This window comes from Branchiostoma lanceolatum, chromosome 4 (genome assembly GCF_035083965.1).
Source record: "Branchiostoma lanceolatum isolate klBraLanc5 chromosome 4, klBraLanc5.hap2, whole genome shotgun sequence".
Taxonomy (NCBI): domain Eukaryota; kingdom Metazoa; phylum Chordata; class Leptocardii; order Amphioxiformes; family Branchiostomatidae; genus Branchiostoma; species Branchiostoma lanceolatum.
In genome coordinates this window covers 9,042,101-9,054,465 of record NC_089725.1, presented here as the reverse complement: position 1 = coordinate 9,054,465, position 12,365 = coordinate 9,042,101, and the positions used below count along the sequence as shown (strand labels likewise).

Genomic DNA, 12,365 nt, shown 5'->3' with positions numbered 1-12,365 from the left:
AAGGTACGTATTGTAAAATCTGACCAATCAAAACATTAAAAAAAGCCATTATTTTTGGTCATTTTTCCACATCATAAGTAAATATACCCTATTACGCTGCACAGTGATATTCACCCTATTAAGCTGCACAGGGATATTCACAACTTATGAATGCGACTTTGTTGTGTCATGAGAACGTCTTGAATATGCAGACTTCTCACAAAGCAGGGGACTTTGTCAGTTTGTGCCGCTCGGTTTCGTATTATTTCCCGATAGAAAAAATGTGAAGAATTATGCGGATATGTTTGAAATATGATTCAAATGTCAATCTGAACGGAGATTTACAGTTTTTGCGCCAAAATTGTACAATACGCCTCTTTAACCTTTGTAGTAATTGTTATGCCCTCGCCTCTGACTGTGAAATGTGTTTTCGGTAGGACCATCCTGGCAGATGCCCAGCAGCTGAGAGATGCTGATGGAGGGTTGGCGTGGAGACAACAGGAGGCACACGCCCTACAGGACCTGGTTCAACGGAGACTACACTATTTACAGGTGTTTTACCCTGCCAACGTACATGCACCTGTAACCATGACAAATAAGCAGTAACTGTTGTTTTATTTTCCAGTTGACCTTTAACTAAGAAGCCATGATACTGTGAATGTGTGTTTTGTATTTCTACTCGACTACAAAATTGTTCCAACCTCAAACACTGTAAAAACCTATTTCCCTCTCCTACTGCAAAAATTAAGTCTCCCCAAAGCCAAATGAAAAAAAAAAGTATTTTCTTGTAATTTGAAATTCTTGCCTTTTTAGACATGATAATAACCTTTCTATGTATTGTGTTGGTACCAATTATTAAAAGAAATTAGATATATGGTTTTGAAATTCCTCTTTTGGGTGAATGTTCAAATATGTATAAAATCTCTCCTCACCTCTCCATACTTCGTTCCAGAATCCCAAAGACTGCAGCAAGGCCAAAAAACTTTTGTGCAACCTGAACAAGGGCTGTGGGTACGGGTGCCAGCTCCACCATGTGGTGTACTGCTTCATGGTGGCCTACGGCACGGAGCGTACCATGATCCTCAACTCCCAGGGGTGGAGGTACTCCAGCGGGGGCTGGGAAAAAGTCTTCCTACCACTTAGTGAAACATGTACAGACCCATCAGGGTCCTCCAGGGGACCATGGAAAGGTGGGTTACAGAATTGAACATTGGGATTAGTTGAAGTATTGTTATATTACATTTTCCCTCTGCTAATGCTAAGGCCTATTCTCCAAGCAGAGGTTTTGGTTGGGTGGGGTAGTAGTGGCCGGGGTTTTTAAAGGGAGGACAAGGTAAAAAAAAACAGCCACTACTACCGTAACTGACCAAAACCTCTGCTTGGAGAATAGCTAAGGCCATGTTAATTTGATTATATGAATGACATCCTCGCATGCATCAATATCTGTCCGTTTCCAAAAAAAGTTTTTGACCGTGCTGTAAATTGTAAAAAGCAGCTGCAAAATGAGAAAATACATGCTGTAAATTGCAAAATGATAAGCTTGGAAAACTGATACACATCTTATGACGTTGAATGCCAAAGTCAAAGAAGAAGCTTTGAAAGGACAAAAATGAAGAACCTATATTTGACGGTTTACCATACTGTGTGTTTATTTTTGTTCAACCTTCCTGACCATGTAGATTTCATAATGAAGGCAACTTTTTTTTGTGTGCCAAAAATTTTTTTCCTCACGCTCGCATCAGTTTAGGGGTCCACAGAGGATGTCCATATAATCAAATCAACATGGCCTAAGTTGGTCTTTGGTTGTCCTCAATATGTCTTTATTGAAGCATGATTACTTCAATATTTATGACACTCCAAATATGTGTTTTCAATTTATAACTACAGTACTAAAGAATTGCTATAAATGCAAACGTTACACTCTGTAAAACCTTTCCCCTGGTGACAGTGAAGTCCCGCTGAAAATAGATTTATGTCTTAGCTGGCCCGGGATAATGTTCGATATGGGTCATCTAGAACGGGCTGTATTTTACAGTATTGCACGGGCTTTAAAGTTGTATTGCATGGACTTCCGTCGAATGATTCAAACGCGCTTCATGTATACTGCGTGCACCTCAGTCGAAAATCCAAATACCGGTTCCGCACGTTGGAATTGATGTTGTTACAATTTTTTTTCCAGGACTTTCGCATGAAACCGCACAGCCGAAAGTTGCTTCAAAACCAGTTTCCTGGGGAATACATTCGTGCGATTTTCTTAATTCTTTCAAAGTGATCGTAGTGCTGTTATAAATGCCTCCGCCCCAAAGGTCAGCCTTGTCAGATCATGCCGGCAGCCGGCGAAAATCGCCGCCTACTTACAATTTCGCGCCGGCTACTTTGGTCTCAAGAATGTCAAAAAATAAAAGCACAACTCTCTCTGTTACAAATTCCTCCGGCCAATTCTGTAGATAAACGTCTGGCATTTTTTTTGATAGCTTCCGTGATCTTCTGGGACCGAAAACAGCCATTTCTGATCGTGTGGAACATTGTTTACATTGCCTATAGGTCCCTTTCCCCTGTGGCAAATGTGCCGCTGAGATCGGGTTTCCTTTGTTTGGGGGCGGGCACGTGCTGGCTGGGGTGGAGGGCGGAGTTTTAAGGTCTTGGTTTCTTTGACGGCGGGGTCCGGCGGCCTTTGATTGACATCGGTGCCATGGAAACATTAGCAGGAGCAGGAAGCCTTTGCATATATTAACCATATATGGACTCGAAGAAGCTCCCGTCCGAACATGCTTGCCGGCATGCCGTAAACATGCTTGGCGATTTTTTTATCTGTCCCAGCAAAACTGTGACCATGCCTAAAATCCACAGAGGATTTGCTAATAGAGAATGTTTGTTTCCCTGTGGCCACGTGTGTCAGGCCTGTGAAATCAGGAATTACAAGGAGGTAATAGAGAACCTCGGGAATTTGGAACGCAGGAAGCTGAAGGTTTGATGTTTACAAAGGGGAGGGGCGAGGTTTCTCCTGTTATTTCTTTGCCTTTCCCAGGCCGGCTTACATAATTTTCCAGGGAACTTGAGAGATATTAATGAGATGATAATGTGTTGAACAGGACAAGCTTCATTGATAGTAGCTTCACTGATAGGCGTAAGCTTCACTGATAGGCATAGCGACCCATTCTAGATGGGGTCAGCGCCCTTCTGTTACGTCTATTTTTTTCTGTAACTGTAAGGCCTAGGGAAAAATTATATTTCCAGTTACGTATGCCCCACTGACCCTAGGAACACCTGCTGACCCTTTCTTGACATCAGAGTGATAAAAACATTATAGAATCATTTTCCAACACATGTACTGACGTCTACTAAGGATCTATATAATGTCCTTGCTTCTAACAAGGAGGTTCTACTCATTTCTGTTTGAACTTTCAATAGATCGAAAAAGTGACATAAAGTTGATATTATAAATCAGAGTCACTGATAAAAGGTCCCATTTTTGTTGGCAACCTGCATTATACTTTGAAAATACCAATGTCCTGATACAGTTCAGCTTTGCATTGTCAAATTAAATGTTGGTATACTATATTTATTATTACTTATTTATTTATTTACTTGGGTATCCTAGATGTAAAAGACAAGTTTCTACTGACCCTATTCATTTCATGACCGTAATCATTAAAACGTTTTTTTTTTGCCCATTGAAATAAAATTTGTGAACATGAATGGATTCTTACAGAATTTACAAATTATGGTACATTTTAGTTGCAAAAGTTAAGTTTTAAGATGCACATAAAGTTACCCAAAATACACCAAAAACCCTGTTCAGGGGGTCTCAATTTACAATTTTTTCCGGGGGAGGCCCCCCAGACCCCCCCTACGGGAGGGGGAGAACCCCCTCCCGTGCCCTCCCCCCACTTCGTGGCTCGCCTAGGGCCACTGCGTGGCCCGCCTGCTACTTTTGGATATGAGCCTCCTACTCTAAAACTTTGTGACAAGGCTGCAAAGGTGTTGCCAAAAAATGTGTATTGTATCACTCCACAGGTGACAAGTCCAAAGACACCCAGGTGGTGGAGATGCCCATAGTGGACAGTATCTACCCTCGGCCCCCGTACCTGCCTTTGGGGATCCCTGAGGACCTCTCCGATAGACTGCTGCGTCTCCATGGCAACCCGTCGGTGTGGTTCATCGCCCAGTTCGTGTTGTACCTACAGAGGTACCAGCCCTACCTTCAGCAGGACATCGAGGAGACCGCACAGAAGCTGGGATTCCAACATCCCATCGTCGGGTCAGTCAATCTTCTTTTACTTCTTCAATCAAAATTCTTTTTCAATTCAAGTACATGTACCAGAGGATATTGGAGATTCTTTTTACACAACCAGTAAATCTCACCTGCTGACGTTTCGGTGTCTATCGGACACCTTCTTCAGAGCTTCTGACTGGAGTACTGCTTCTCGCCGCCGGGATTGTGTTCTTGCCGCAAAAGTGCCACCTACTTCGGCTACTTATAACGGCAAGAAGCAGTACTCAAGTCAGAAGCTCTGAGGAAGGTGTCTGACAGACACTGAAATGTCAGCAGGTGAGATTCACTGGTCGTGTAAAAAGAATCTCCAATATCCTATGTTCTACCAACCTGATGAAATAATTTTCGGGGGTACTTGTACCAGAGTTATCAGTGCAGAATTGAGTGGACTAGCCCTACTATAGTCTGTGGCAAATGCGTGTCCCAAGGGCTATAGAAACAGAGATGGGCACTGTCCCTATACGAGCGATCACGTTTTTTCTTTACATCTGAGGTGGTCGATGACTGGTAGGCAAAATTATGTCAGCAGATTAGATTACTGATTAATATTAAGATAAGCAGATCAAACTACAAATTAACATTTCTAATCTCCTTGATTAATCTTTTGCCGAATACCTGCTTTTTGACATCTGAGGTGGTCAAAGACTGGTAGGCAAAATTACGTTAGCAGATTTAATTAATATTAAGAAAGGCAGATCAAATTACAAATTAACATTTCTAATCTCTTAGATTTATCTTTTGCCGAATACCTGCTTTTGACTACCACAGCGTCACAGTGACGTCGCGATCACACTTACCATATTTTCTAGAATAAAGTACACACTTTTTGAACATTTCAAAATTCAAAAGGCATCACAAGTCATTGCCAAAGTCAGGGTGCATGCTTTATTAACTGGTCAACAATGCATGGCTCAATACCTGCCAATTGGAGAAGTTTGATACCTGTCATATAGGCAATTCTCAAGTTTGCAGAGACGATGCCGGCAGGGTTAACAAGAGAATCTTTTATGAATCTATATTATAATGAATGGTATTATGTAGAAGTCCTTGATTTAAGTAAATTAATCTGGAGAAAATAGAAGGAAACCACAAATTTGAACTTATCCTGTTCAAAATGTGTTCAAGATCAGTGGAGAAGGCTAAGGGATGCATACTTTATTTGAGGTTTCAGCTCTGCAAAATTTGTCTGGAACTAGCCCCAAATCAGGCCTAGGAGTGCTTTCTTAAATTGGGGTGCGTACTTTAATTGAGAAAATAATGGCTATACACCAAAAGATGTTGAAGGGATTTTTACTTTTATTCATCCCATTGCGTTTAGTATTCATGTGAGAAGAACTGATAAGATCAACACAGAGGCGGCCTACCACAGTATAGCTGAGTACATGGAGTGGGTGGAGGAGTATTACCAGCTGCTGCAGAAAACACAGGAGGTCAAGAAGAAGCGGGTCTACCTGGCCACAGATGAGCCCAACCTGTTAACAGAAGCCCAGAAACAGTAAGTCATTACAACGGAGGTAACACGAAGGGATCGTTTTCGGCCTGTGTGTTTGTTTGTCTTGGTCTGTGTCCGCAGTCTACCTGGCCACAGATGAGCCCAACCTGTGAACAGAAGCTCAGAAACAGTAAGTCATTACAATGGAGGTAAAATGGAGGTATTGTTTTCGGCCTGTGTGTAAGTTTGTTTGTCTTGGTCTGTGTCTGAAAACTACTTATAGCAATAGATGAACCCAATATGTTAACATATTCTGAAGCTCAGAAATAGTAAGCCATTACCATGGGGGTAAAACGGAGGGATCGATTTTGGCCTGTGAGTTTGTTTGTCTTAGTCTGTGTCCGCAGTCTACCAAGCAAGAGATGAACCCAACATGTTAAGATAGGAGAAGCTCGGAAAAGGTAAGTCAGTACAACGGAGGTAAAACGAAGCTTTGTTTTTGGTCTGGATGTTTGTCATGGTGTGTGTCCACAGTATTTTTTTTACAGTGTGAACTGTGGAGAGTATTCAGCACTTGTTTAAGTATGGAGAAGTCTTTTGGGATACATGTTGTATGACAAGTTTCTGTAGCTGTGTAATCCTTTATGTTGCTATCTTCTTGATCTCTTCTTGAAGGGGGGGGGGGGCATGTTGCTATCAAGTCCATACAAAACTTTTAGTACTGTAAATATGGGAATGGTCTCTCATAGGAAGGTACTGGCATAAGAAGATGGCCAAAATGATACTGTAAAATTTATTGCATTTAGGTTCGCGGTGACTTCATTTTGTGGTTGAAAGGAGACAATGGAGTGTTCACGGTGGTTTTGAGTTAGCGATGCAGCTATAGTCACATACTGTTAGTAGTAATGGGAACTCCGGCATGTTTACAGACACTGCCAGTCAGAAACCTAACACTATAGCGACTCGACAAGGGTACTACACTGACGGACAGAACAGTCCCCTCCAAACATCATAATACTGTACAGTGTATAGTATGTACATGTACGTAACATGTAGTGCTTATTCAAGAGGTTAGACAGAACAAACATGTTTGCGGTGGTTTTGACTCTATGAAACAGCACTCATGACTCAACGCGAAACATAAAACCTCTGCAAACTTAGCTGCATTTACGGTAAGTCATTGTTGTGAGACAGTACATTCTACATATTATGTATACTAAACTGTAACCTGGTTACACACTACTCTCAGGTACCCCGAGTATCAGTTTGTGAGCGACAACGCCATCTCCAAGTCAGCAGGACTGAGCAGCCGGTACACGGACAGCGCTCTGCGGGGGGTCATCATCGACATCCACTTCCTGGCACACTCCGACTACCTGGTCTGCACCTTCTCCTCTCAGGTGGGAACAAATGCCTCAGATTAGGCCATACCAATTTAATTTCTTGGTTAACAGATTTTATTTTTAATCTTAGCAACAAAAGAATCATGAAAACAGAAGGCTGGGGTGAAAACTTGCACCTGACCCTGTTCACTCCCTGATACTGTGTGCACCAAAGTAGAAACATTCCTCTGAGATTCTGTTTTCATGTTGTTTTTGCAATCTAGCATTTTTTTAATTTTTTTTTATTCCGTTAACTAAGAAAATAAATTGGTGTGGCCTTAGCAAAAAAGAAATCATGAAAACAGAAGGCTGGGGTGAAATCTTGCACCTGACCCTGTTCACTCGCTGAAATTGTGTGCACCAAAGTACAAACTTTCCTCTGAGATTCTGTTTTCCTGTTGATTTTCCAATCTAGCATTTTTTTCAATTCCGTTAACCAAGAAATTAAAATAGTGTGGCCTTAAAGACCCCCAGGTGATGTCCCCGTGGCACAAGCGGTAACGCTACCCTGCTGCTTCGCCATCTGGATCAAATTCCGTGGATCCTGGCACCCGAGTTCGATCCTGGGGTTGGCTCAGCTCGGACATGTTGTAAGGGATTGTATTCGTCATTTCGGATGGTGACGTAAAGCCGGCCGCCCCGTGTATGAGGGAGCTTCGGCTTGTGCCTCAAGGGTCAAACCTCTGCACGTAAAAGAATAAGAACAAGAGTAGGGGTGAACCGGTGTGCTTGGAACTACAGAGATCACCGTGCAGCTTATTTTTGTACCGCTTTTGAGCACTTTTGATATGAAATTATCAAGCAAATGTGGTAAACAGTGGCATTAAATGTTATTTTCATAAAGATTTCAGCAACTAGAATATTTCCAGTTTTCAAGCCTCAAAAATACTCTGGGTGCCTTTAAGAAAGTTCCTTTCTTGTGTGCTTGCATTTTTTTTTTCGTTCAGATTTTTAAAAAAAGAAATCCTTTTCCCATCCCAGGTCTGTCGTGTAGCGTACGAGATCATGCAGACTCTAAAGCCGGACGCGGCGGCAAACTTCCACTCTCTCGACGACATCTACTACTTCGGAGGGCAAGGCGACCACAACCAAGTAGCCATAGCCAAACACGAACCAAGAACTCAACAAGAAATCTACCTGGAGCAAGGAGACGAAGTGGGCATAGCTGGAAACCACTGGGACGGGTACTCTAAAGGTGTGAACAGAAGAACACACAAAAGTGGGCTGTATCCTTCCTACAAGGTGGAGGAAAAGATAGAACTGGTGAAGTATCCCACCTACCCAGAAGTTGAGGAGACCAGTTAACAGTGCTTAGTACATGGATGGAACTGTCTTCACTGAAAGCTGTACACCAATGGCCACAAGAAAGTTCCAGAATATGAAACATTCTTAGACGCATCATGTCATCTTCCACGTGTGTATCTGTCTCTTTCGCGAATCAGCAAGATTTCTCCATTGCTTCGACCGGTGGCTTGTTTTCCTCTCTACTTATATGAGTAGCACGGGTTGATTGCTTTTATACCTAATAGCTGACAAGGTAGGTAATATAATTGGTTACACAGTTTGCTTTGTACATTTCATAGATAATGCATTCTCCTACACGGAGTCTTCCTGCGGCCTTTAATACACAGTAGGCCGGTTGCGACTCTGACAAACCAGCCAGCTTGGTGGCTTTTTGAAGCGTGGCCACTAACCAGCTGTCAGCCAATCAGAGAATTGCCTAAAAAGTGTCTCAAGGTACCAAATAAGGCAAGCTCATTGATATGCATAACCAAGACGAACAGCACACAACGTTGGACGGTCCTTTCTACATCCAAATTTATTTATCAGGACTAACTTTAAGATATGGCGGATCTGTGGTTAGAGGGCAACCGCAACATCTCCGAATACTGGCCAAACATACAAAGAAACTATCACCCTAGTGGAAAACAAACAGGTTTTCTGTGCACACCGCGCCACGTGCTGGAAGGTGTACGCCATATTGGAAATTTGCTGTCTGAGCGCTGATTGGCTTGTACAAAATAAGGCAAGCTCATTACTATTTATAAACAGGACTGCTCAAAATCCACTTTGGTAGAGTTGGAACTGGCCTACTGTATATCAAAGGCCGCAGGACATTTCTGCATGGGAGAATGAAATAATGACCGTGAGAGGATATTTTCAGTCAAAACACTCAGCACATGTATAGCCATAAGGAAAGAAAGAGAAAAATACTATCACGATTTTACCTTCAAACTGTGTACATATGGAGAGAATACAGTAAGTGTAAATTACATGTGATGTCAGTATTTACAACACCCTACGGTCAGTGAAGATACAAAGGATAAGCCATCAATGCCAACCTAAGAAAGCTTTAATAAATGTTGTCATAGTAATCTGAAAAATGAAAGATATTGCACAATTGTAGATGTATGTGTGACTCAATGTATCTGTAATTCCGAAACCTTAATGTAGAGTATTGTGGAATTCTAAAAATCATGGAACTTCTGTGGTGCACCTGTAAGTATAAAAGATGAGTATAGGTCAACTCTCAGACTAGTAAAATCACGTTTATCAAAAGATGGAGAAAGTTTCCATTCCTGTAAAGCATGTCTCTGCAACAAAGTGTAAAACATAAAGCCAAAATTCCATGATAAAATGTATTGTGGGTGTTGTTAGCCTCTGCGAGTGAAACTTTTTCAAGTGTTTTGCAGACCGCTCTGTCATGGTTCAAGTACTTGTTGAAGGATCTATGTCAGTTTGACAGTCATCCTTAGAAAAAGTAGTTCGTGTCAAGTTTATATCTTGCATACAATATTTTGTCCAACTGCCATCATGGTGCTTCTATAGTCAGTAATATTTCAAAACACCAAATTATAGTTCAGAGTCTGTAATAGTAAAGCACTATTGGTAAGTGTTTTCAATTCTGTAGATGCATAAGCATTACAGGTGCTAATTATTGTGATGTGTGTTGTACAGCAAGAAAATTTTAAAATTGTAGAAAATGAGTAAAAAAATGTTATTATATATCAGGTTTTACCAAATGAAATTCCACTATTGACCACTTTATAGCTTGTGTTACAAAAAAATAAAGAGAAATTATACAGGTTTATTTATTGATTAAAAATCTATCCATGTCATTGAAATGTGTATTGTAGATAGCTTTTCGAGAGTAATCAATTTTAGAATAGTATACATAGAGGACAGATAGCGATAGAATCAGTCAAAGAATGTATAACTATCTGGCAACAACTGAAGATGTTTAACACTTAAGGAATAGACACAGTACTTTAAGTAAGCAGAAGCAAAAATCTTAGTGACCACTGTGTACTCGGTGATGTAAATTTGTACTGTTAAAAGTTGTATGTACCTTATAAAAGTAAGACATATACTTCATTATAGACTTGATAATTGTCGATATTGCTGTACATGTATATTGTAATTAGACACGATTCCAGTTGTGTACTACTGGTGAAGTGCCAAATAATGGGGCAAGGGTAGATTTAATGGGAACTATGTTCCCTGGAAAACAATACGTAGGTCAACATATATCCGTCCACTTTTTTTGTATGCAAACATTTACTGTCCAAGAAAACTTACTAATTTTGGCAAAACAAAGAAAATACCATTATACTGCATCAGGTCTCACAATATAGTAATACACTGGAGAATTCACAAGCATATCAACTTTTGATGCAAGTATGATACTGCATAATCTGTTCTTCCCAAACACTTCAATCAATTATTTGTCCCCAATGAATGAAGCCACTCAGGAATTTTTTTCTCAGAATGTTTGCACCACTGTAGATACCACTAGAAGATATTTTTATTAATATTGTGTTAAATTCTAGTAATTAACATACCAGATGTATTTCTGCCAGTGTTGTGAACTGAAAGTGTGGAACATTAATTTTGTGCTCAATGATACTGTTGTCACTCATTATACTACCTGAAATGCAATAAAGAATAATGAAGTATCTGAACCAATTTCAAGGTTTTGACATTCTTTTTTCTGGGCTAATCATATAACTTGGTTGTGTTGCAATCATTCCTATACTTCTTGTAGCAGCCAACTCATTATGTTCGTTTCTTGATCTTTTTTTCAATTTCACATTGAGTAACGTAACATGACCAGTTTACATCCGATTTATTCAAAACGTTATTTATCCTAAAGCCGCGCGGACAGAGCCAAATTTTTAACCCATGGGTAGAAATATCAGCTCTTCTAACAAGAAAATGCATGGTCTGTTTAACGCCGTGCGAGCATGTATTTATACTAGGGTATATGGTGTACAATTGTGCTAGGCTTACCCTTTATCGTCCACCTCAGTATTTTCCCTTCTAGCGCTATGCTTGAAGAACATAGACCGGAAAAAATGCACAGTAACTGTCGAAAGTAGTCTACAGACAAATGACAGTAAAGTCACTATGTTTGTCCCTCCGCTTGCCCGACGCGATGGAAGAAAACAATTTTTGCATTGTGAATTTCCCCGAAATCAGCAGCACGTGGCGTTCACGTGATAAATGCATGGCCATGATGTTATGCCGTACAAAAATGTATTATCTGAGCGGGGGTCGCTAGGTTGTATCAAACCTTCCTAAAACTGGCAAGAGTTTCAAACCTCGAATCACCATGGATAGTCTGCATATCAAAGAAAGGTTTAACGTCAGCTACTTTTAAAAGATACTAGCTATCGTATAAGTTAGGAAAACATGATGAAATACGCGGTGTTGAATTACATATGAAACGTGTCATGCATGACACTTCCGTGCAACTTGTTGTTACTGGTTCAGGAGTTTATTCTGTTATGTCGCTGGACGTAAACCCTTTTAAATGTTTTGTATAAAAGAGAGAGATGCCTGAGGATCATACTTATGACGTTCTTTGTTTCTTATGAGAACAGGCTTTGGCATAATACACCGCGACATGTGGACATGACCCAATCTGGACGTAAACTACTCCTGCACGTAAATAGGTCATGTTACGTTACATACATGTAAGTCCTAAAGAGTGTGGGGGGGCTATTGATACCAACTTTGTAAAATAGGCATGTCAAAATATGGAGATGGTCTATCTAAGCACAGAAATCACAAAATTTGGGCAATCATTGGACTCTAACACACAACCCCCCACCCCTGTACGTATACCCCTTGAAGTCAAATTCACGAAGTTCACGATAGCAAAATTTCACGGTGTAAGAAAAATGCACATTTTCACTGAACTTTAACTTTACTGTGGTTTACAGAAAGGATGTGTGGAGGATTTATAAATAGGTTTTTCACTGTAATGATAAGTTCATGGTCCAGAGGTAACAGT

At 40.6% G+C, this 12,365-nt stretch overlaps 1 protein-coding gene across 2 annotated transcripts in view; it reads left to right on the top strand.

Annotated features, from left to right (window-relative positions):
• The window catches only part of LOC136432447 (alpha-(1,6)-fucosyltransferase-like), a 29,233-nt gene extending 18,198 nt beyond the window's left edge, over window positions 1-11,035 (top strand). For both annotated transcript variants that reach the window (XM_066423742.1, XM_066423743.1), the window contains exons 5-10: window positions 417-531; window positions 932-1,169; window positions 3,997-4,240; window positions 5,574-5,750; window positions 6,937-7,087; window positions 8,051-11,035. In XM_066423742.1, the coding sequence (XP_066279839.1) occupies window positions 417-531; window positions 932-1,169; window positions 3,997-4,240; window positions 5,574-5,750; window positions 6,937-7,087; window positions 8,051-8,374 (1,249 nt within the window). In that variant the 3' untranslated portion in view covers window positions 8,375-11,035. The remainder of the gene's footprint in view (window positions 1-416; window positions 532-931; window positions 1,170-3,996; window positions 4,241-5,573; window positions 5,751-6,936; window positions 7,088-8,050) is intronic.
• Window positions 11,036-12,365: the final 1,330 nt, after the last annotated feature.